Source organism: Zophobas morio, unplaced genomic scaffold, assembly GCF_036711695.1.
Source record: "Zophobas morio isolate AGI-343-1 ecotype UQ-CSIRO unplaced genomic scaffold, CSIRO_AGI_Zmor_V1 ptg000011l, whole genome shotgun sequence".
NCBI classification, from domain to species: domain Eukaryota; kingdom Metazoa; phylum Arthropoda; class Insecta; order Coleoptera; family Tenebrionidae; genus Zophobas; species Zophobas morio.
The window spans coordinates 19,587,445-19,612,416 of NW_026972116.1; the positions used below are offsets into that span (position 1 = coordinate 19,587,445).

Genomic DNA, 24,972 nt, shown 5'->3' on the forward strand with positions numbered 1-24,972 from the left:
GAGGATTTCATAATAATTTTCATTATGTTGCAAAATAAATTAATTTCGTGTGGAATTTACTCGGCAAAATTTTGGGATCACATTATTCAATTTAGCAAGGATGACAGACAAATTTTGGGTAGTTGTGTGTCATCTACATAATAATCTTAAAATATGCATGGAATTATACAATAATCAGTCTATTTTTGGGGATTATTTACCTAATAAAATCGCCAACAGGCAGACAGCCAAACGGAAAAGCAAGATCTGTATTTTTGTATTGTAAAAGCTATGAACCACTCGTCAAATACCACATGATCGAAAAAAAAAGTGAAATTTGAAGAAAAATGTACAAATTACCTTGATGATTTTAACGTTCTACTTGTTTAAATTAAGATTAAACAGTGCTTCTCAAGGCTTTTTATTTAAACCATTGATTGTGGTGTCCTAATTTGAATTCAAAACAAAGCCGCGAAACTGCATTTACATAATTTGAATTTGAAAAATAAATTAAGAAAATCGTTAAACAAAAACAACCATGTGCAGAGATCTTCAAGGTCGATTTATAAACTTGCCGTTGACGTTGGAAGATAAATATGAAGCAAAGGTATGCGTCGTTTATATCATCCGTTGACGTTGCCGTTGACATCGGATTTTCAACCAATCAAATTGCGGTGGTGTGCAGTGCTGCCAACTTGAAGCAAAATCCCTTCAGGTAGAGGGGACATTTATCTGGTTAACAGCAGTAATTCCACCAAAATCAAATTTTGATAGAAATAATAATGTCCAGATTTTGTACTTACGCTCCTCGGTCTGAAAACGAATGAAAAATTCATCACGACGAATGGGTGGGGATTCTCTTTTGATTTTCTTTTTTAATTAATACATTTAGTTTCCTTTGTATAGTTTTATTCTATCATTTATGGAAAATCATATTTGATTCAAGCTTTACTGTCATTTTGGCACATTTCAAAAATCTATTTTGTCAAACGATCGATGCCTTTGATATTATTAATATCCGACAGATGTGACACTACTCTCAGTAAATTAAGGTTATCTAAATAAAGCACATTTTACAAGTTATGACATTAGTAAATGACAACTGCCCAATATTTTTTGAATGAAACTGTATAACACGATTACTTAAGAACATATTTCACATGGTAATTTCTCGTTGAAAAACAAGGCTTTTACAATTAACGTTCGCCTCTCGGCTTGCGACGAATAAAAACATTCATCAGAATTGAACATGTTTAAAATGGAAAATTTGTATAAAGAAATATAGATTTTGCAATTAGGCCCCGCCCCATAATTGCAAAATCCATATTTCCGTCCAGACATGTACCATTTTAACCATGTTCTAAGTTTCTTGTTGTGAAAAGATGGCTATGTATGTTAAGAAAAAAAGGCAAAATATAAGCCCCGCCCACCCACCCTATCTCAATTGTGATGATTTTTTTATTCTTAGAAACGTAAAACATGTTTAAAATGGTCAATTTTTGTGAGGAAATATGAATTTTGCAATTAGGCACCACCCCTAGGTCTGCCAACGAATGAAAATTTCATTACTATTTAGATCAGGGCAGGTATGGGTGGGGCTTAATCTTTGGCTTTAATTTTTTCTAAATGTACTTACATAGTATTTTTTCAATAACAGGATACTCAAAAACTTCTTACATGGTAACTTCTTGTAGAGAAGTAACTTAGGGATTTTGCAATTAAATTTTGTTCCTTTGGCTCTCGACGATTAAAAAAAATAATCACAATTGAGCTAGGGCGGGTGGGTGGGGCTTATAAAGGTGTTTCAAAATGATTTTCATCTAGTTAGCTTTGAAATAGTTTCAACTCCTATCTTTCCCTTGATGAAAATCTGCAACCATAGGCGACTAGATGAAAATCATTTTGAAACACGTTGTATTTTGGCTTTTTTCTTAATATACGTGGTCGTCTTTTCAGAACAAGAAACTTAAAACATGTTTCAAATGGTAAATTCTTGTAGACAAATATCGATCTTGCAATTAAGCCCCGCCCCTCGATCTGACAACGAATGAAAAATTCATCACAATTGAGGATTGAGATCGGGGCGGGTATGGGTGCGGCTTAATCTTCGCCATTATTTTTTTCTTAATATACATAGTATTCTTTGAACAACACGATACTCAAAAACATGTTTTTAATTTGTCGTAGGAAAATAAGGATTCTGCAGTTAAGCTCCGCCTTCTTGCCTCACGACGAATAAAAAAAAATCATCACAATTGAGATAGGGCGGGTGGGCGGGGCTACATGTTGCCTTTTTTTCTTAATATGTGTAGACTTATTTCGTCAACAAGAAACTTAAAACATGTCTAAAATGGTAAATTTTTGTAGTAATCAACTTAAATCCGCCGCTTTTCTTTTACAACGGTACTGTCAACGGCAACTTGGCAACGGAGTTTATAAATGACAATTTTCAGCTCTAAAAGCAACGTCAGCGGGAACGGCAACTGCAACGGGAACATAAACGTCAACAGCAAGTTTATAAATTCCACTTCACTTAAGTTGGTAGTTCGTCTAGAAAATTAGGGAATGTCATTCTTTAAGTTGGTAGTTGATAACGAGGGGAAAATAGACTCGTTTTGGTTTTGATGTGTCATTTGTTGTATATAGTCTTTGCCATTTCTATTGAAACACCACCTGTTGATTTTGCCTAAAATTTAGCAATTGCTAACAGTTTTCGGTTGATTGACAACGGCTTTTAGTTAGAAAATTGTGTGAATATGAACGTTGCCAAATTTACGATCAACAAGTGGTGTTTCAATAGAAATGGCAAAGACAGTATATGACTTGTTGATTTTCTGGCAGGTTTAATATTTTGTTTGAGGTCTAATATTCTCTGTTAAAAATTTTTTGCGGCTTGAATTGAACATTTATTCTTGAAGGCGTCGCACAATGCAAGCATTTCCAAGACCAGCTGATTTTGATTTTAATTGTGTTGAATGTTATTTTTTGTATGTGATGTGGGTGTTTCGGGTTACGAGGTAATCTATGAATGCGATTTGGTATAATCAATAACTTGAATTAACACGTAATTTAACATCACGTAAATTCTTTGCTGGTTGAAATTCTTGATAGAGTGTGGCGTAATTAAGTAATTGTAATACCTACTCATTCAGTCATGGTTATAAATTCGAAGGAGATAGAATTAAACTTATAATATTCAAAAATTTGCATCGATTTAGAAGATTTGATTTGATTTTGAAAGCTAGGCAGTTGTTTTTGTATCTGAGAACTAAGGGGTCTTCAACTTGGCCAAAGAGCACTTAGTCACATCTTTTTTTGCTTTTTTTGTTAGAAGATTTTTGTCCTCTAGGTCTTTCCGCCTTAAAAAAAAAAACACAACGTAGCGTTCCACTTTTGTTGACGACCACAGTTCAACGCCAAAGTTTGAATTTTCGCGGGTTTTAAAATTTCGTTCATATGTCAAATTTTGGCGGGATGTTTGGGTTATCACACCATAAATTCTATTTAATGCAGAATATTATGGATTTTTCAAGTACATCCAATAAAAGAAGGTTGAAAATTATTTAGATAAAACCTCCCTTACTCCTAAAATGTACTAATCTAATTTTCTTGAATGTTTAAAAGTGACGTAGTACCAACTATTACACTATTCATAAAAAAGTTCCACATTAATCCACTTGGTACTTTAGGGGGTAACCTATAGAATAAAATCACCATTAGATGGCAGATGACAGATGATAGAGGACAGACACACAGAAACATATTTTAGAAGTTATCAAATGTCGAAAAAACATGGAATTATTAACTTAATTATAAAATTAAGTGATTCCCTGGCTTACCCTTGGAAAGTAAAAACTTTTAAAACATCTTTTTTCTATTTTAACTAGACGTCGCTAAAATTCTTCTACTTTAAAACGATTTCAACTTAGAAATTGAATTTATAATGTTCCTTCGAGTTAACTACGTAATTGTTTCAGGTTTATATGACATTATAAACGTTTTCTTTAAAAAATTTCCATATAGAATATAAAAATACTCAATTATAATGATACTCGAGAAAAGACACCTTTGACGTTAGTGCGACAGATTTAAGGGAAACTGACTCTTATCGCAGAATACATTAATAAGCCGCGAACTGAATACAGTACACGGTGAAAATGAGTAAGTGACCGTTGAGGTACGTAACATGACGGTGCAAAGTCTAAATTTATTTTGGTACTTCGCTTTTGCTTGCTTGTTTTTGTTAATACTTTCTTTCTCGAAAAAAAAAAAAAAATAAATAGAAATCGGATGCACAAGCCATATGTATGGGATGAATAGTCATTAAGGATTCATTCATTGTGTGCCAAATTTACTCCTGAAATAAATCAATTACCTACGTTGTAAATATATCTCAATGTGTCGGAAAATTCCTAACTTCGCAGCAAAATACGTTATTGATTTGAAAAGTTAGACGAAATAAAAAGAAAAATATAAACGGAGAATGCTCCGGATATGGTTTTTCTACTCTACTGGGATCTATATTTCCTACATCTCTGATACAAAGTAAAAAAAGAAATAGCTCCAAGCTGCGACCATGCGGAATTCCCGGCTTGTGTTTGTGTTAATCTGAACGTAATGAAATTTCCCAGTTTAACATTTCGTTAATCTTCAGGGTCGAATGTTAATAGCTGTACTGTTTTTAAATTTATATCATTTGATAGTAATACAGACACTAATTCAATAATTCATCCAGTATACCAACTCTAGATCAGTTTCATAGAATTTGCTGCTATTCTTAGAAAAATAATTCCATAAATTCCGGCAAATTCTAATCGTAGCACGTGTTGTTTTTCTCACATTGTCAGTGTTGCAACTATGATTAACACTAAATCATTTTTATTATTGTGACATGGTTATTAATAACCTACAAGGCGTAACCAAGCCAGAAAATCAAAATTCAAGTCAAAAATCGTCAAAAAAAATCGAATAGGGACGTCACATACGACAAAATCAAACATAGAAAAACGTATCTTTTATTTATTTTATAACACAGTTTACATTAAAAAATACCTATCACAATGATTGGTTGTAAACGTAAAATGAAATATGCACTTCCTACGGAACACTAAACCAAAAATTATTGACCTTTAAGATACTCATCAAAGAGGAACAACGACAAAGACCCATCCGGTCCACTGAGCATCGACTTCAAGTCAGTAACGTAACCAGCCAGTTTGCGAATATTCTTGGCTTGATGGTGCACGAATTCTTCTTCAATGTACGAAGAAATCTCAGGGTCGTGTTTGCCGTCGGTCCTCCGACTGGCCTCATTGTGGACCTTAAAAGCTTCAAGCGCCAGCTGCTTCTCCTTATCCAAAGCCTTAGCGATACTCTGAATTTCGTATCCTTCGTAGACGTTGGGTTCCTCGGTGTTCAGGAAATCTGGTGGTGTGAACTTCATGCTACCACCTCGAGTGGTCACGTGCTTGATTAGCTCTATAGCGTGATCCCATTTCGCATCGGATAAGTCACGGAAGAGTTTCTCGAAACCGGCACGGTTCTTTTGGTAATTTCCGTAGTAGGTTGACATTAGAAGGTACTCCATTGAACGAACGATGTGGCTGTTGGCGAAGCCAATGAGGTGTCTTAAGACGACGTCGATGTGACCGTAGGAGGCGGTACATGTTGATAGGTCCACGGGAAGAGCTAAAAGGAAGGATTTTTGAAAATACGCAAACATTTTAATATCAAGAAGAATCCAGAAATTAAGCTTCTTTCTGGCACCTCTAACTTCCAAATTGGCTCTGGAGCTTACTTTCAGGATTACCCTCGTAATCGTGTCAAAAAAGATGTAACTATAATTGAAAAATTACTGGCACCAGAAGCATTAAGAACATAACTCCTGAATAACTGCTAAATACATGATCTGAAAATATTGTTTATTCCTCGTCGTCAATCTTGAAATCTATTATCGCAAAATCAAAGTTAATTCATCACATGTCCATCAAGTTGTGTCATGTGTCAACTCAAAGTGTTCACGGTTATCTTAATCCGTGACTTAGAATTTAAACATCTTGTAGTTTCAACATGTTACTTAGAAACATCTTATTTTTCCACTCGAATTAAAAGTAATTATGAAAAGTTTGACATTTCAAGATCCATCACAACGAGTACAGAGTCAGACAAATACAATACCATTTAAACGTTTCATAACAACGAACACAGAAACTAGAAATAACAAACAAGACACTTCTAACGTCAGTTCTGTTTATTTTTGCAACATACGCATAAAATACAGTAAACAATGTTCTTAAAAAGATCGATGACGCACGATCTTTCAACAAATTTTTAATCTAAATTTATTCCAAAAATCGCGTGTTGCGAAACACTCGTTTTTAATCAATAATTCAACTTAGAATAAGGTCCAGACTACCATTTTGAACACAAACGTCACACGTGACTTGACCTTGACCGTTTCCCCACCGGACCATACTCAAATGTGCGACCTTAGAAACCGTCTGATGGCTGCCATTTTGAATAGAAACGTCACACATGATTTAACCTTGAATTTTTACACAATGCGCTAGACAGTGGACAGAAACTTTGATCTAAGCTATTTTTTTATAGCAACACTCGTAATATTTCGGGTCAACGTATGATAAAGCTTGTCAATGCTTGACAATGACAGAACAAAACGTGTTTGTCTCGGTTTTCGGTTAGGAAAATACTGTTGCACTTAAAAATGATCGATTTGTGTGATCTGATTCATTGCAATAAGTACAGACATTGGATCAGAAAACATGATAAACAAATTTGTTTTAGGACTCTAAACTTCCTGTACTTGTTTAGATCTGAGTATTATAAATCATACGAAATGGAAAGCTTGAATCAGATCCAATCGAGATAATCTCTATGGAATCTATCCTCTTGATAAGTAACACTTTGTAAAATATATACAATGTTGCAAATAGAACGAGATAAAATCAGTGATCATTACTCAATTGTTATCGAGAGATATTTTGAGTTGCGAAGTGTTCTGACATAAGGTAACCACTCACACATGCACATCATTGGTAGTTATCTAAACACGTGACCCCATGATAACTTGCTTCACATAAGCGAAAATTAACAGATGTTCTTCTTATAAATATTTTTTTGTATTAAACACAACAGTCTAAAGGCATTTCTAAGATTTTTCTTTTTTATAAAAACGTCATAGTAACAAGTTTTACGTTGGTAACAGCTTTATACGAACGGTAAAAAAATTGAAGCTAACCTTAGCTGCAATGACATTGGGTGTTAACGGTGCACACTAAAAGCTTCCTAGATATTTATAGCAGGTTAAGGAAATTAACTGAGAACCTTATGTTGGCCTTACGAGAGAGAGAGGAATCATATCAATATATTAAACAAGGAGAAATTGTGAACCAATAGTAAAAATTACATTTAAAGTTACTACTGTCAAAAGTTATAATTGAACAAACAAAATTAAAATAATTGTACGTTGTTGGCGTTGACTTTCAAACGTCTAGTAAACTAGGTATAGAAATTATAATTTTTTTTCCCACTCACCCAGCGTTGCCAGATATATCATTTTTTTTGGAAATTTACCAATTTTGAATTATTCGCAATAAATCTACTGTCCATTTCTAGGGATAATTTTTTCAAATTTCGTTGTGTAATTTTGGTTTCAAAGAATGTAAAATCCCGTCATAGTATTTAATATTTCAAGTGAATTAATAAATTCAATTCAATTAAATTACAACAGAACTTATTTCTAATCATAATTATGGTTTAGCTACACATAAAATGCTTCATAAAGCAATTGTAACTATGACGTCAATTGTCAAAACTTGTTTACACTTTGTGGATAGTTTCAGAAACAAAAAATAACACTTTTAAGTGTGTCAGATAACAGAACAACACAAAACTTTTACTTCGACGTTGCTATGCCATTTTTTGCTCGTCCGAAAGTTGAATGGACACCATCAAGTGAATTAAAGTGCAACAGTGTGATTCACGTCCGCTGAATAGTGCAGCCGGTTTGGTTACAAAAACGTCAGACAGTATATGAAACAGTAATGTGACGTGTTCATAACATAATTTTGTACTGTTAAATTTAAGCCAGTATTCATATTCTTCTTTTTTAAATGCGTTTTGATTAGCGAACAAATCGGTTGACCTTTCCGACTCAATAATCACAAAAATGCGCTGCATTTTTATTTAGTAATTTATGTTGCGATAAGTTGCATTTAATGAAAAACAAATGATAGTGAGTCCGAAGATAATTTTAACACCAAATCGAAGCGCAATTTAATCATATCGTAGTACTGAAAGACTACCGAAGTGTTGGCAACACCGCTTTTATTGTCATTACAGTTCAAGGACGTCAAGCGATTAACGTCATTTTTTCCAACAAAAATACATACATTGTAATATTTCAGGCTACAAATAGTTCACAAATAACAATATTGTAATTTAAACAAGAGAAAAATGTGTGCACACGATGCAATTTCCTATCAATACAAGCATTTTGCCTTAACCTCACTTTTCTGACATTTACTATCTTAAATATTTTCTACTTCCTTTAGAACTAATGGATGGTGTCTCGTGTGATTAAGTTTTATCTAACATTAATCACCCAGAAAGAGACTTCCCATTGTTGTTACCTATCGTTTGTATAACCCAGACTACACAAAAAGCATAAAAATCAGTCTGTTTTTTAGATATTTAAAACCAGTGCATACAAGATTATTAATCAACTAAGGTCACCGATAAGACTGTTCAACAATAAGCAACGTATTGCGTTTCTTACATAAAAACTACACCAAAGAAAACTTACGTGATTTGGCGGTGGTTCCAGAGCAAATCCCATCGAATTTCTTGTAGCAAGTGTCGTCTGCTGCATAAACAGCAACAAAAAGAACAGCGAAAACTACGAATGCCTTCATGATCCCTAGAGACAACGTAAATCAATCCTTAATTAAAAGCAAAACACCACTAAATACTTCGGGGCCCAATTTTACATACCTGGTATCTCGCCAGCGTAATCACGAATAACACAATAACAGAAAAGTCCCACAAAAACCAGTACTTTGTCCTTTAACTGCGCACTTACACCGCGAATTTGGCCTCTAATGACAAGCGCAATAGGCCACAGCGCATGTCTCCATGCCCCCAAAACAAAGAAAGTGCCTTGTCAAGGTTGGAGGGGCAGAAAATTCCCAGTAAAATTCGAGTGTTTTAGGAGGGAGGCGGTGTCAAAGTGTAATTCCGACTGCGTAAAACATCCGAGTTTATCGTTTCTTTGTACTTAGATTTTTTCGATAGTCACCTTCTGCACCAGTGAGTGTAAAGGCAGACTATAGAACGTTCAGGCGATAAAAGTTTAACAATTGTGTTCATTCCACTTAATTAAAAACAACAGATTAAAATGAAGGCAATAGTCGCATCCACTTTGTTGCTGTGCACTTTCGTCCTTGCCACAGGCGACCTACAATGTGAGTTAGTTTTTCTTAGTATTTCGTATGTAACTAAGGGGGCTTGCAGGTTCTCACACCGAACCCTTGTACCTGACCAACCCAAGATGGGACGACATGGTGGACCCCTGCGTCAACGTGATGAGAAAACAGATCAAGACCGAACTTAACGCCGCCATGCAATATCTGGCCATGGGGGCCCACTTCTCCAAAGACGTGGTAAACAGGCCCGGGTTCGCCAAGATGTTCTTCGAATCGGCATCTGAAGAGCGGCAACATGCCATCAAACTGATTTCCTACCTGCTGATGAGGGGAGAACTCGTCTCTGACGTCAGCAGCCTGATTGACACTAGAGCACTTTTTGAAAAGGTAAGTTCGCGAAATGACATCTAGCGGTAAAAAATAGCAACAATAATAAGTTTCACAATTGAATTCGATAACAAAAACACGCAATGTTTGATTTTCAGATCAACTGGACCAAGTGGGAATCAGGGTTAAGTGCGTTGAAAAATGCTCTTACGCTTGAGGCTCTTGTGACAAAAGACATCAAAAACGTTATTGAAGTATGTGAGGGACACACTAATAAGAAGCGCCAAAACCAGGAAGAAGTTAATGATTATCACTTGGTTGATTATTTGACTGGGGAATTCCTTGAAGAACAATATAAGGGACAGAGAGATCTTGCGGGTAAAGTATCGACCTTGAGCAAGTTTATGACTGATCACGGAGATCTTGGGGAATTCTTATTCGACAAGAAACTGCTCAAAGGTGATTTGTAAATTTTGTAATGATTAGTGTAAAGTAGATATAAACTTTTTCCCATTGTAACTTACATAATTCATGTGATAATGAAAATTCAGATTGTATTTGAGAGATTGTAATATCAGTTCTGTTATATGCGTTTTACAATAAAGTAATTTTTGAACAAGATGCTTCATTTCATGATTTCTGCGTAGTTGTAGCTCAGTTTGGAAGTTCCGATAAACATGAAGTACCTATATGACGCGTGATGTAATTCATACTCTTAAAAAATCAAATCGAATTTTGTTTAAATAAAAAGAATTTGCAACAGGTACATTTGTGAGTTAGGCAACCAATTATACAAGTTAGACTCATGCACTATATTAAGATGGCTGCTGATTCAGTGGTGCCAATCAAGTGAAAAAAAAATGGTCGAAAGTTGTTTCGACAGAGCTTCTCTCGCTCCTTAAGTACAATGAAACATATCCAGCATTTTCGAAAAATTATAAAATTTGATTTTGCAGATTTTGTATTTTTTGAGAACCCCTATTAGTTGAAATAAACATATGTAATGTTAAAGTATATGTAAAGAAGCATGCTACGCGTATGTTTCAAATAAGTTTTTACTTTATAAGATGTTGGGATAACGTCAATCATCATTTTTGCAAGTACACGTATTTTAACTTAGGTTTAACTTATAGCAAACTAGTTATAAGAATGAGAAACGATACTGCAAACAAAACTCAGGTGGTTGCTCTTTGTGCAGGTGGCTGTCTGGCTGCAAGTCATAAATTAGTGGAAAGCCCGGAAGTGGCCAGTCTCGAGATCACACATGTCAACAAATGGTCAGTCGAAGACGAAATCGTATTTTTTAATAATTCTAAAAATCTCACAAAAAAGTTGGTTAAATTTTTAGATATATTCGACTGAAAAAAAAAATTAGAAGTTCGTACAATATTGAAAAACATACATTACATATAAATTGTAAACTCTAAAATAAAAGTACCATTTTTGTATTAAAAATTGATCGAAGGTTATTTCGCTCCTTAAGTACAATTCAAGAAATCTCGCTTCCTTGAAAAACTAAAAAAAAAGTTTGTTTGTCTATGACATCCAATTTTCTTTTTAATGACATTATATATTTTTAAAATTCTTGTATTAGAACTTGTTTCTGTGACTTCATTAACGCACCATAGTTTTATGTTGAATTGTATCTGACGGGCGAGGGAAGTTTTGTTGAAATAACCTTCGACTAATTTTTTTAAATGTATATTGTGATAACCCAAACATCCCGCCTTAAAATGACGTGTGAAGAAAGGACGAAAAAGGACCAAAATGACGAAAAAGGACCAAAAGAACGAAAAGGACGAAAGAGACGAAAAATACGAAAAAGGACGAAAGGGACGAAAAAGGACCAAAAGGACTAAAAAGGACAAAAAGGACGAAAAAGGACAAAAAGAACGAAAAGGACGAAAAAAGACGAAAAAGGACGAAAAGGACGAAAAAGGACCAAAAGGACGAAAAAGAACAAAAATGATGAAAAAGGACCAATAGGACTAAAAAGGACCAAAAGGACGAAAAAGGACCAAAAGGACGAAAAGGAAGAAAAAGAACAAAAGGAAGAAAAAGAACGAAAAACGACAAAAAAGGACCAAAAGGACAAAAAGAACTAAAAAAGACCAAAAGGACGAAAAAGACGGAAAAGGACGAAAAGGACGAAAAAGAACAAAAATGATGAAAAAGGACCAATAGGACGAAAAAGGAACAAAAGGACGAAAAAGACCAAAAGGACGACAAGAACGAAAAACGACGAAAAAGGACACGTCTTACTCAGAATGTCGCAGAGTAAAGACGTGTTTTCGGGTCTCCCGACAATACCGTGTAAGAAGTGCAAAAGTCTGCCCATTACAGGGCTTAGATGTGTTAGATGTGGTTCTCTTAGCCACCCTAGTTGTGTCAAGCTTCTAAAAAATGTCAAGATAATAAGTGAAACTCAGATTGTTTGCTGTGATAGTGATGATGGCATGTCCAAAAACGAAAACAACTACTTGACTCCCCAACCAGTTGATGCATCAAGTATTAATAATAGTGATAATGATAACATCTTGATGTTAATCAATGTAGCAATGCAACCTTTGCTGCAAAAAATCGAAATGTTACGTAAGGAAGTATACGACTTAAAGGAAAACAACAAAGATTTGGTAAGACTATTAACTAATAATGGCAATGTTCCGAGTTTTGCCTCAAAGTTTCCATCAAAGCCCATTTCTGCTGATACAAATAAGTGTAAATACGAGGATTTGAATAAACCGGATCCGTCATTGAAAAAACAGATACCAGTTATAAGAAATGTAGATAAAGCGTCCAAAAGAAATGAAGATAACGAATGTATACAAAAATCAGCCGATGATACAAAACAAACAGAGCAAACTTTGGGGTCCTCTGATGAAGATGGACACTTTTTAGATACCGAAAAGGAGAATCCGTGGGTTGAGCCTAAACGTCGATCAAAGAACAAGAAAAAACCTCAATTTTCAATAACTGGTACATCTCAATATAACGCAGATGCTGGGAACAACTTCAAGTCCACATATGTCAAAAAAGCTTGGTATTATGTTGGAAAAGTGAGTCAGGAAACGGATATAGATGCTGTTAAATCTTACATTTGTGACAAACTTTCATCAGAAGACGTTACCGTGGAAAAACTTCCAGTAAAAGGTTCTTATCAATCATTTAGAGTTGGTGTATTGTTCGCCTTTAAAGATGTGCTTTTTAAAGAAGAATTTTGGCCGCAAGGTGTGACTGTGAGACGATTTAATTTCGCTTCTAAATCTTTTTTAGTCAAGACTACCGCATAAAAATTGGGGAAGGATCTATAAGCATGCCTTTAGACAATAAGGATAAGTACCATTTGGAATCTGTCAGTACCTTAATAATTTATTACCAAAATGTTCGTGGTCTACGGACAAAAGTACAGTCTTTTTACGATGAAGTTTGTGCATCTGACTTTGACTTTCTGTGTTTAACTGAAACGTGGCTGTCTGCTGATGTTGGTGATGCTGAGCTGTTTCCAATGTTTTACAACGTTGTGAGATGTGATAGAGCCTTTGCAGCTTGCGACTTAACAAGAGGTGGCGGTGTGTTACTTGCTGCTAAAGTCCGCTATCAGCTTATACCTCTTAATGTATCGTCAATAAGGTCTGTGCTTCCTATGATAGATTTTACCTGCTGTAAAGTGAAATTAACCAATAACATAAATATTTGTCTTTGTGTAATTTATATTCCTCCACATTGTCCAGTGGCTGATTTTGAGCTATTTTTTGAAATGTTAGAAGACTTCCTTATTGTGCTTAATGATGTCGACAAATCATTTCTCATTGGTGACTTCAATGTGCATTTCACTAACGAGTCGGATAATGATAGAAGGCTTATTATTATAAATAATTTTATGGAATTTTTTAATTTCACTCAGTTCAATAATATCCCCAATAATCATGGATTTATATTAGATCTTGTATTTTCTGATTTAGTATGTGGTGTAAGTAAATTTGATGAAGCATTTGTACCTGTTGACGCACATCATCCCTGCTTAGTAGTAAATTTGTCTTATGCACATAATCACTATAAAGAGTTTATACCAGATTTTGTACCCCGTACATATAATTTTTCAAAAGCAGACTTTGCTACTATGTACAAAATATTCTCAGAAATAGACTGGTCCTTGTTATATAATTGTTCTGATGTTGATGATGCGTGCAATATTTTTTACGATTTAATTTATTCCACATTTGATTATACAGTCCCGTATACTGTTTGTAAACACGACAAGGGATACCCTATCTGGTTTACCCGTTCAATAATTAGTAAAATCAAATTAAAAAATAAGGCTCATAAAAAATTCAAGTTAAGTAAGCAATCTGCAGACTATGAGTATTACAAGGCACTAAGATCTCAAGTAAAAACGATGATAAGGTTTGCATATGAAAATTATATTAGCAAAATTGAAGGTAATTTAGTTTCAGATCCTAAGACATTTTGGAACTACATTCGTGGTAAAAAAAGTCACACCAGGATACCTGGTCAAATGACATATAATAACTCTCAACTTGACAATGCTGATGCTATTGTTAATGCTTTCGCCCATTTTTTTCAAAGTGTCTATATTGAATCAAATTCAAATTCATGTAACAAACCATGTGATAAGCAGTCAGGTGAAAGTTTCCCGAATATCGCTGTACATTGCTTCTCTCTGTCAGATGTGCGCCTTGCCTTAAAGCAAGTTAAAAATAAAAAAACTGCAGGATTAGACTTGGTACCAGCTTATATAGTGAAAGATTGTTACAATATTTTTTGCGAACCTTTGCTGCATATTTATAATTTAATCTTGAAAACGTCAACCTTCCCCTCAATATGGAAAAAAGTTAAAGTTTGTCCAGTATTTAAAAGTGGAGATCATACTAATATTGTGAATTACCGACCCATTGCTATATTATCGAATTTTTCAAAAGTTTTTGAATCTATTCTTTATAAACACTTATATGCACAGGTTAAAAACTTAATTTCCCCTTGTCAGCATGGTTTTATGAAAAAGAGATCAACTGAAACTAACTTAGCTGTACTATCACAATACGTTGCCGAAGCTTTGAACCAGCGTGGCCAAGTGGATGTTTTGTACACCGATTTTCGGAAGGCTTTCGACACCATAAACTTCCTTATACTCATTAAGAAATTAGATCACTTTGGGTTTTCGGGAGGACTGTGTAATCTGTTTCTATCGTATCTTTCTGAAAGAGAGCAAGTAGTTGTTTATCAACAGAGTAGATCCTTGCCATTTTTCGCCACGTCTGGTGTACCACAGGGATCCAACTTAGGGCCCCTGTTGTTTCTACTGTTTATCAATGACCTTAGTGACATAATGGATAGTAACAGATTGTTCTACGCAGACGACTTGAAATTATACGCCAAAATTGATTGTTTTAGCGATTGCTTAAATCTTCAACATGATTTAGATAAAGTTTATAACTGGTGTTGCGAGAATTGTCTGTTTCTGAACATTGGTAAATGCAAGGTGATATCTTACAGTCGTAAAAGGCAGATTACTCAGTTTGACTATAGCATTAATAATGACTTAATACAACGTTGCTCGAAAACTACTGACTTAGGTGTGACATTTGATACTGAATTTACCTTCAGGGAACATATTACCATTAAAATTAAGGAATCATGCCGTGTTTTAGGCTTCATTTACAGAAATTGTTCTGATTTTAGAAATAGAAACGATAGTTTGAAGACCCTATATTACGCTTTGGTGCGTTCTAAACTCGAGTATTGCTCTCTAATTTGGTATCCTGTGTACTCCTATATGGTTAAAGGGATAGAGCGTATCCAACGTAAATTTCTGAAATTTCTTTATCGCCAACGTTTTGGTTATTACCCTCATAGACACTTTGAGCATTCCATCCTTTTGTCTATCTTTGGAGTATTGTCACTTGAAACAAGGAGGGTCTTATCATCCATTAATTTTGTATATAAGTTAAATAATTTTTATATTGACTGTCCCCTGCTTTTAGATTATCTTAATTTTTATGTGCCTCGTTTATCGAGTAGAAGTAGTCGCACGTTTTATTGCACCTTTAATAGAAGTAATGCCCTAAAGAGATCGCCTATCACGGTTGCTTGCTCCAACTTTAATATATTTGCGAAAGATTGTGATCTTAACTTCGATTCCTTAAAATGTATTCTAGGTAAAGCTGTTCTCGAGTTTAGCAAAAAATAGTTTATCTTTATCTAATTAGTTTATATATTTTTCTATATGTTTTTGTGCGCATCTGTACACTTATTTGTTTATTGTTTTTTATATATGTATTTTGTATTTTTTTCTTTTGCCTACTTGTGGCTTATGCTGTTTGGCAAATATATATCTATTAAAAGGACGGAAGAGAATGAAAAGGACGAAAAAGAACAAAAATGATGAAAAAGGACCAATAGGACGAAAAAGGACCAAAAGGACGAAAAAGACCAAAAGGACAACAGGAACGAAAAACGACGAAAAAGGACGAAAAGGACGAAAAATGACCAAAAGGACAAAAAGAACTAAAAAGGACCAAAAGGACGAAAAAGACGGAAAAGGACGAAAAGGACGAAAAAGAACAAAAATGATGAAAAAGGACCAATAGGACGAAAAAGGACCAAAAGGACGAAAAAGACCAAAAGGACGACAAGAACGAAAAACGACGTAAAAGGACGAAAAGGACGAAAAAGGACAAAAAGAACTAAAAAAGACGAAAAGGACGAAAAGGACGAAAAAGGACGAAAAGGACAAAAAGGACAAAAATGAACAAAAATGATCAAAAAAGGACCCATAGGACGAAAAAGGACCAAAAGGACGAAAAAGACCAAAAGAACGAAAAAGGACGACAAGAACGAAAAACGACGAAAAAGACGGAAAAGGACCAAAAGGACGAAAAAGAACAAAAAGGACGAAAAAACCAAAAGGACAAAAAGGACGAGAAGAACGAAAAAAGACGAAAAAGGACGAAAAGGACGAAAAAGGACAAAAAGAATGAAGAGGACGAAAAAAGATGAAAAAGGACGAAAAAAGATGAAAAAGGACGAAAAGGACGAAATTGAACGAAAGGGACGAAAAACGACAAACAGCACGAAAAGGACGAAAAGGACAAAAAGGACGAAAAAGGACGAAAAGGACGAAAAAGGACCAAAAGGACCAAAAGGACGAATAAGGACGAAAAAGAACAAAAATGATGAAAAAGGACCAATAGGACGAAAAAGGACCAAAAGGACGAAAAGGACCAAAAGGACGACAAGAACGAAAAAGGACGAAAAAGGACCGAAAGGACAAAAAGAACTAAAAAGGACCAAAAGGACAAAAAGAACTAAAAAGGACCAAAAGGACAAAAAGAACTAAAAAGGACCAAAAGGACGAAAAAGACGGAAAAGGACCAGAAGGACCAAAAGGACAAAAAGGACGAATAGGACGAAAAGGACGAAAAAGGACCAAAAGGACGAAAAGGACAAAAAAGTACGAAAAAGGACCGAAAGGACGAAAAAGAACAAAAAAGACGAAAAAGACCAAAAGGACAAAAAGGACGAGAAGAACGAAAAAAGACGAAAAAAGACGAAGAAGGACGAAAAGGACGAAAAAGGACAAAAAGAATGAAAAGGACGAAAAAAGATGAAAAAGGACGAAAAGGACGAAAAACGACAAACAGCACGAAAAGGACGAAAAGAACGAAAAGGACAAAAAGGACGAAAAAGGACGAAAAGGACGAAAAAGGACGAAAAAGGACCAAAAGGACAAAAAGGACGAAAAGGACGAATAAGGACGGAAAAGGACAAAAAGCACGAAAAGAACGAAAAGGACCAAAAGGACGAAAAAGGAACGAAAAAGAACAAAAGTGATGAAAAAGGACCAATAGGACGAAAAACGACAAAAAGGACGAAAAAGAACAAAAGTGATGAAAAAGGACCAATAGGACGAAAAAGGACCAAAAGGACGAAAAGGACCAAAAGGACGACAAGAACGAAAAAGAACGAAAAAGGACCAAAAGGATAAAAAGAACTAAAAAGGACCAAAAGGACAAAAAGAACTAAAAAGGGCCAAAAGGACGAAAAAGACGGAAAAGGACGAAAAGGACGAAAAAGGACCAAAAGGAAGAAAAGCACGAAAGAGGTCCAAAAGGTCAAAAATTCAAAATTTGGTCTTGGCTGTGATCGTCTGACAAAATAGAATCCTACATTGTGTTTTTGAAAAATGACGGGAGGCGTTCAGATGCAAGCAACACCAAATATATGAAGGACACAAAATTATTTATTCCTCCACTGCGCAAGTTGAAGACCTTCTTAGTGCTCAGCTACAAAAAAAACTTTGAATGACTTGGAATGAAATCAAAATCTGAAGTAAAGTAACTGAATGCAAATACCTACACATGATATTACAGACATGTCACAGCAAATTTAAAATTATAAGAGAACAAAATTTTAATAAAAAACTTTGCAGCGGCAGTGGCACAAGAACGCTATAAGAGTGTGGCGATCGAATTATGACGATTTCATTCTAAAGCAAAACAAAAATACCCACTAGCGGAGTTTGGGGCTCCTGGTCGTGGCTGTTGTTACACCGTGACGGTGATTCTATTCTATCGACAAGCACCCTTCTATGACCAAGAAACGTGCCGCGTGGAACAGGCTGTTACGGTCGCAAACTCGTGGTTGGGTTTCGACTATTGGCCCAAGTCGACAGCGTCACGTCATCCAGACCGTCCCTGACTTCTATGCAAGACTGCATCTTTTGTGCAGATGGTGCGGCCGCCAGCTCGACAAGGAACCGCGCACTCTGCTCCCGCTACGTGTTTCTGTGTTATTTAACTTCAATTCCCTTTAAATGTTCCTTTTCTATAACTCTGATATTAAACTACAACTGAACAAGTGTCAAAGTTTCAAAAGGAGCAATAAACAACATTTAAATTCGCCATACAAAGTTAAAATTGTGAGATAGAAAAAATTCAAACAAAGAGTTTACATTATGTTAAATTATGCCACACTTTATCTACGATTCAAACAAAAAATTTATATTATGTTACTTTATGCCGTGATCCAAGTGATTGGTTACTTAAAACAATTTATTTTGAGGGTTCATATCGTGGACTGTTTATCCCAAACAAAACACATGATAAATAAACACAAAATGCGTCCTGCGTTGCGAGGAAAAATCTCGCGGTGATGATGATAACGATGATAATAACTGCCTAAGGGTGAAAATTAATCTCTCAGCTCCTCAGTCTACGATAATCTAAATTCTGCCGCCTTTCTACGTTTTTTTTTTCCATAGTGCCGTAAATGAACTATTAGCAATTTTGTGTGAAGAATTAAGAAGTGTTATAATGTAACACTTAAGTATTAGTATCCAGAAACTTATTCATAATTAGCCAAACAAAATCAAACGAGTCCTGACAAAGTGAATTTCATAAAAACTCCTGTAAGTGTTCATCTAAACAAATTCCTGACTGTTAAATTGCGTTAGAACTAGTTAACGATTAAATTCCTAACATGAACTGTGAATTTACAAACAATGAATCAAATTTACACGTGTTAGCGTCGCATGCTTGTGATTAGAAAGCCGAAAGAATTAGCTCCGCGCATTGGGGAAACTGTGGCATCATCGTCGTTACGTTTAATTGTCGTTAAACAAAGGCTTCCTCCCTTTCATTACTTACCACGTGGTTTTTACTCACGCCACACAATACACAGTGAAGCCTACCTTCATACCAAGCCGCCATCTTCTATCAAGACGCCCTCTTCAACCAACCTTCTAACTAAAATTTCAAGCAGAACTACCCACTACCCAAAAAGCGCTAACATGCACATGGTTGTCTATGCTCAACGATCTTTTTATTGATTTTTTTTCAAATTCAAATTATTCAAAGGCGATTTCGCGCCACTGTTAATTTTTTTAGCGCGAAATTTTAATTCAAATGTGGTCACCACAATATAAATACTTTGAAAATATGAAATCTTCATTGTTACCTACTTTAGACAACTGCGACGAGTTATTTTTTCATTGTGTTCATCGTGTTTGTTAATTCGTGGTTGAGTTCAGCTTTTTTCTACACAATCTTACAAGCAAGCAGTAGCCCCGCCCACCCGCCCTCTATATTCTTAAGAGGATATTTCATTTGCCAAAATCAGTCTTATTTTACTAAGTACTAGCCCCGCCCACTAGTCCTTTATTTTCTTAGAAGGTATGTCATTTGCCAAAATCAGTTTTATCTTAAGCAGGGTCTTATTAATTATTTGGTTATTAATAAACAAATTAAAAATCTCCAAGATTTCAAAGTATACGGTGTCGCACATTCAAAATTAAATAGCAAAATGTCAATTTATAATTTTGATTGTTTTTTCCAAAAATCTGGACGTTTCGGGCAAAAACTCAATGCAGATTCATAAACTACATGTGTAGAAGTATGTTATTTTATACAATTTAAAACCCATTTACTATGTACAATCACATTATTGGTGGGGATGATTAGACAAATTCTGACAACAATCGGCCTAGTACTTTCGGAGAATATTTGTCTAATAAAAATCCGGGACGGCAGACAGACAGACGGACAAACAGACAGACGGAAACGGGGAACCTATTTCTTCGTACTGTAACTGTAGGTGTTACGACAGGTCGAGAAAACGTAAAAGTAGAGACTAGAGAGTCGGCCGACAGACTTGATTACAATACTTCCTTCGCTTACGCTCGGAAAGTAAAAGTAATATTTGTTGGCCTCAACTTAAGTTGGCGACAATGAATCTTTTAATTTCCGACGAGAAAACAAATAATTTCTCCACCTACTTCAAAAATAGTTATAATCTTAATAATAAACCGCTTATTTTTAAAACTGAACAATAATGTGTATTCCATTTTGTTTTTTGCGAAAAAATATAGTCAACCAACTACACAAGACTTGACAAGCAGACCTCTGACAACCGTGGACAAGACAAATCACATTTTAGGGAAATTTGATGAGCTTTGACATTTAATTTGAAGGTTATGTCGACAACACGCGTGTAAATTGGAAACATATAGAAGACAAACCCGAAAAATAGTGAAAATATTTTAAAATGGCCAAACCAGTTATGAAGAAGAAAAAACGCGTTTCGAAAAAGTCGAAATTGTCGTGGCGAAAACATGTGAATATTAATGACGTTGAAGAATTTTTGGAAGATCAGCGCTTGGAAGAACGTCTGGGGTACATGTGTCACAAAACTTTGTAATAAATAATCACAAATAATTTTAGCCCCCCTCTGGAAACTCTAACCGATGATCAGTTGTTCAAAGTTGACGTCGAACCGTCTAAGCAAACAGTTTCATCAAAAGAGCGAAAAAGGAAGCGGTTTTTGGAACCACCAAGATGTTTTGCTGTGTTGCAGCCTCACACTAAAGTTCCTGATCCAATTAGAAAAAGGTAAATGAAGTTTAACAAGTCACCATTGTCATTTTTCCATGGTCATTTTTATTTAACCCGCAGAAATCGCGTTCGAACCAAAGAAGAACGAAAAAATGACTTAATAAAGAAAAAAGAGGCAGAAAATCGGGCTAAAGGTATTTGGAAACACCGAGAATTGCAAGCAATCCGCGATCAAAAAGTAAATGAAGAGAGAAAACAAAATGACCCTAAAAGGGGCGAATTTGTTCAAAATATATGGGACGCAGGTTACAAATAAAAATTGTATTTTGGTATGGAAAATAACGTCTATGTTTCAGATGATCAACTGACTGAAAATAATGGTTGGTTTTCAAAAAATACAGTAAAACACAATTTAGCGGGGACTGGTAAAATAAGAAAAACCGTCAAAGATCTTAAAAAAATCAAATCAAGCGTTTTACCCACAATTGAGATGCCTCATCCAGGAATGTCGTACAATCCAAGTTATGACGATCACCAGGATCTACTGAAAACGGTCGCCGAAAAAGAAATGAAAATAATTAAAGAAGAAGAACATCTCAATCGTGTCACTAGAGACATGTTTAGTAAAGTTACTGCAAAAAAGAGAGATGTAAGCAATTATTTACGTTGTTATAACAATTTATTACTTGTTATTTTTTAGTCAATGTGGCTACAAGAAATGTCTCAAGGTTTACAAAGTGCTAGCACAAATGATAATGATAATGAAAGCGACAGCGAGTACAAAGCTCTTAATCCACCAACAAAAAATAAAAAGAAAACGTTGCAGCAGCGGCGAAAACAACAAGAACAAATGCAGTTGGAGCTGTTAAAAAGGGCTGCGAAACTTTCCAAAAAGAAAATTTCTGACATCCACCAGCTGAAAACTTTGAATAAACAGATTGACAAAACTGAAAGTAAAGCAAAGATTTTGAGGGAAAGGCGTCTTAAAAATTTGTTATTAAAAAAAAAGGAACCTAAACGCTTGAGCGCGATCAAGTTTGAAGAAACTGAGTTGGACTTTAACATGGGGCCTGATATAACTGGAAATTTGAGGAGTTTGAAGAAAGAAGGGAATTTATTAACGGAAAGATTTAAAAGTTTGCAGAAGCGAAATGTCATTGAGCCTTCAGTCAGAAGACGCAGAAAGAAGAGTAAAGTTAAAGTGTACACAAAACCAGGACACAAAGAGGACTGGATTACAACCGTAGCAAGATAACAGGCATAGAAAATGTAATTTATTAATCAATCCTGGAAGTCAGTATAGTACAGTATATCAAGACTTTCAATTTAAGTAAATAATGTAATACGTTATTGCTGTTTGATTAAATTCCATCCAAAACCTTATGACTAGGAAAATATCATGGCACTGCTAAATCAACTTTGGTCATGTTTAACTCAATTTTTTTAGTAATAATAATAAATATGGAATTTAATCATTTAACATTTTTTGTACACACACACATTGAAAATTATCAGTCCCATAGAGTTTAATGAACACAAACAAAATCACTATCTTTTATTTAAATTCTTCCATATTTTATGTACTTTTGAATTGTCATCAAACAAACTTCTGACCATTATCACTTGGATAAACCCAACAACAAGCATGGTGCAAATCTGCACCATGGAAAACGTATTGACTTTGAAAAAATTCTCCTCAACGACATTCCTGTCTCTTGCTTCAAGCGACTTGAATAACTCTTGCATGTGCCGCACTTTCGATAGGTGATTCCTCACATTAGTTATAACCTGTTGAATATCTTGCACCTTCATTTCATACACATCTTCCGGTCGAAGCCCCTCCAAATCAATATTTTCATCACTCCCCCACTCAGAATTATCATCTCCTTCGACAATTAACTCAAAAAACACGGTCTTGGCGTTGTACGAACTGAACGTGTTGTCGAAACAGAACTTGTAGTCTCCTGCCAGCGCCGCATCAATCCGATGATTGTTCTCGCTTTTTTTATAATCGGCTACGAGGATCCTGCCAGAGGGATCGACCAAGTGGAAAGTGATGTCCAAGTCACCGTGCCCTCCGTCGATCACTTGATACTCAAAGTCTATTACGTCGCTCACTTTGGCCGCCTGAAAAAAGCAGTCTTCTTTTCTGGGGTCTACGTTGACGGTCATTTCTCTTTCCAAACACACGATGGATTTAATTAATAAAAAAATCAGCAAAAATAAGTAAACTCGTGTCATGTTGACGCCACGTTTTATGTTTGTTTAACTGCTAAAATATTAATGGCAACTTAACCGGTGTGTGTATAATAAAAATCATTAAAAAAATTTCATGGCGCAGTAAATGTCAAAATTGACGTGTTGGCTGATGACACGCAGGGGCACCACCAGCTCGGTGCGTCAATGTAAATGTCCCCAAATTGATTGGCTCTTTAAATGAGCAGCGGAAATCCGCGCTTTATTATTTATTGTAATAAATACGAGACTTCGAGATTCTTTCAAACTAGATACTTCAAAAACTAGACACGTGGATTGCTCGAGATTTTTTTTAATTACTTCAAAAACATGACCAGGGATTTCCGAAATTCTTTCAAACTACTTGAAAAACCAGACACAAAAGGTCCCCGAGATTTTTTCAAACTACTTCAAAAACAGAAGGGACCCCCGAAATTCTTTCAAACTACATAAAAACAAAACACATGGGGTCTCCGAGATTCTTTCAAATTACTTCAAAAATCAGCCACAAGGGATTCCACGATGCTTTCAAATTACTTCAAAAACAAAACACAAGGGGTCTACTAGATTCTTTCAAACTACTTCAAAAGCGAAGCACAAGGGATACCAAGATTCTTTCAAACTACTTCAAAAACAAAACACAAGGGGTCCCCTAGATTCTTTTAAACTACTTCAAATACCAGACACAAGGGGTACCCGAGATTCTTTCAAATTACTTCAAAAACAAAAGGGACCCCCAAAACTTTTTCAAACTACTTCAAAATTAAGACACAAAAGGTCCCCAAGATTTTTTCAACTACTCCAAAAATAAAAGGGGCCCCCGAAATTTTTTCAACCTACATAAAAACAAAACACGTGGGATCTCCAAGATTCTTTCAGATTACGTCAAAAACCAGGCACAAGGGATCCCAAGATGCTTTCAAGCTACTTGAAAAACAAAACACAAGGGGTTCCCTAGATTCTTTCAAACTACTTCAAAAACCAGACACAAGGGGTACCCGACACTCTGTCAAACTACTTCAAAAACAAAACACAAAAGGTTCCCTAGATACTCCAAAAACCAGGCATAAGGGATCCCAAGATGCTTTCAAACTACTTCAAAAACGAAACACAAAGGGTCCACTAGATTCTTTTAAACTACTTCAAAAACCAGACACAAGAAGGGTACCCGAGATGTTTTCAATTTACTTCAAAAACAAAAAGGGTTCCCGAAACTCTTTCAAACTACTTCCAAAATAAGACACAAAAGGTCCCCGAAATTCTTTCAAACTACTTAAAAACGAAACACATGGGGTCTCCGAGATTCTTTCAAACTACTTCAAAAACAAAACGAAAGGAGCCCTAAAATTCTTTCAAATTACTTCAAAAACCAGACGCAAGGGGTCTCCAAGATTCCGTTAAATGCTTCAGGAACAAAACTCAAGGTGTCCCCAAGATTCTTTCAGATTACCTTAAAAACAAGCCCTTTAGGGATCTCCGAGATTCTTTCAAACTACTTCAAAAACCAGGCACAAGGGATTCCAAGATTCTTTCAAGCTACTTCAAAAACAAAAGGGGCGCCCGAAACTCTTTCAAACTACTTCTAAAATAAGACACAAAAGGTCCCCGAAATTCTTTCAAACTACTTAAAAACGAAACAC

General features: G+C 35.3%; 4 protein-coding genes across 4 annotated transcripts; 2 read left to right on the forward strand and 2 right to left on the reverse strand.

Annotated features, from left to right (window-relative positions):
- Positions 1–4,978: 4,978 nt before the first annotated feature.
- On the reverse strand, positions 4,979–9,097 carry LOC135127132 (ferritin light chain). The gene is made up of 3 exons (XM_064053477.1): positions 8,992–9,097; positions 8,804–8,917; positions 4,979–5,667 (listed from the first exon to the last, which is right to left on the reverse strand). Exons 2-3 carry the CDS (start codon positions 8,910–8,912, stop codon positions 5,099–5,101), a joined length of 678 nt encoding a protein of 225 aa, XP_063909547.1. The 5' UTR covers positions 8,913–8,917; positions 8,992–9,097; the 3' UTR covers positions 4,979–5,098.
- Positions 9,098–9,202: 105 nt separating this feature from the next.
- On the forward strand, positions 9,203–10,368 carry LOC135127133 (ferritin heavy chain). The gene is made up of 3 exons (XM_064053478.1): positions 9,203–9,461; positions 9,511–9,809; positions 9,908–10,368. The coding sequence occupies exons 1-3, from the start codon at positions 9,395–9,397 to the stop codon at positions 10,217–10,219; spliced, it is 678 nt and encodes a 225-aa protein (XP_063909548.1). The 5' UTR covers positions 9,203–9,394; the 3' UTR covers positions 10,220–10,368.
- Positions 10,369–20,702: 10,334 nt separating this feature from the next.
- On the forward strand, positions 20,703–22,447 carry LOC135127134 (ribosome biogenesis protein NOP53-like). The gene is made up of 5 exons (XM_064053479.1): positions 20,703–20,938; positions 20,987–21,154; positions 21,218–21,402; positions 21,454–21,746; positions 21,798–22,447. The coding sequence occupies exons 1-5, from the start codon at positions 20,811–20,813 to the stop codon at positions 22,350–22,352; spliced, it is 1,329 nt and encodes a 442-aa protein (XP_063909549.1). The 5' UTR covers positions 20,703–20,810; the 3' UTR covers positions 22,353–22,447.
- Positions 22,350–23,476, reverse strand: Opm (opossum). The gene has a single exon (XM_064053480.1). It carries the CDS (start codon positions 23,336–23,338, stop codon positions 22,646–22,648), a length of 693 nt encoding a protein of 230 aa, XP_063909550.1. The 5' UTR covers positions 23,339–23,476; the 3' UTR covers positions 22,350–22,645.
- Between the last annotated feature and the right edge of the window lie 1,496 nt (positions 23,477–24,972).

What these genes read in the sequence shown, in the direction of transcription:
- LOC135127132 (XM_064053477.1), bottom strand. Translation starts at nt 8,912, where the DNA reads ATGAAGGCATTCGTAGTTTTCGCTGTTCTTTTTGTTGCTGTTTATGCA. An exon ending in TGGAACCACCGCCAAATCAC is followed by an intron (nt 5,668 to 8,803) that starts GTAAGTTTTCTT and finishes CCTTCCTTTTAG; the next exon opens with CTCTTCCCGTGGACCTATCA.
- LOC135127133 (XM_064053478.1), top strand. Translation starts at nt 9,395, where the DNA reads ATGAAGGCAATAGTCGCATCCACTTTGTTGCTGTGCACTTTCGTCCTT. An exon ending in TGCCACAGGCGACCTACAAT is followed by an intron (nt 9,462 to 9,510) that starts GTGAGTTAGTTT and finishes GGGGGCTTGCAG; the next exon opens with GTTCTCACACCGAACCCTTG. An exon ending in CTAGAGCACTTTTTGAAAAG is followed by an intron (nt 9,810 to 9,907) that starts GTAAGTTCGCGA and finishes TTTGATTTTCAG; the next exon opens with ATCAACTGGACCAAGTGGGA.
- Opm (XM_064053480.1), bottom strand. Translation starts at nt 23,338, where the DNA reads ATGACACGAGTTTACTTATTTTTGCTGATTTTTTTATTAATTAAATCC.
- LOC135127134 (XM_064053479.1), top strand. Translation starts at nt 20,811, where the DNA reads ATGGCCAAACCAGTTATGAAGAAGAAAAAACGCGTTTCGAAAAAGTCG. An exon ending in CCTGATCCAATTAGAAAAAG is followed by an intron (nt 21,155 to 21,217) that starts GTAAATGAAGTT and finishes TTTAACCCGCAG; the next exon opens with AAATCGCGTTCGAACCAAAG. An exon ending in TCAAAATATATGGGACGCAG is followed by an intron (nt 21,403 to 21,453) that starts GTTACAAATAAA and finishes TCTATGTTTCAG; the next exon opens with ATGATCAACTGACTGAAAAT.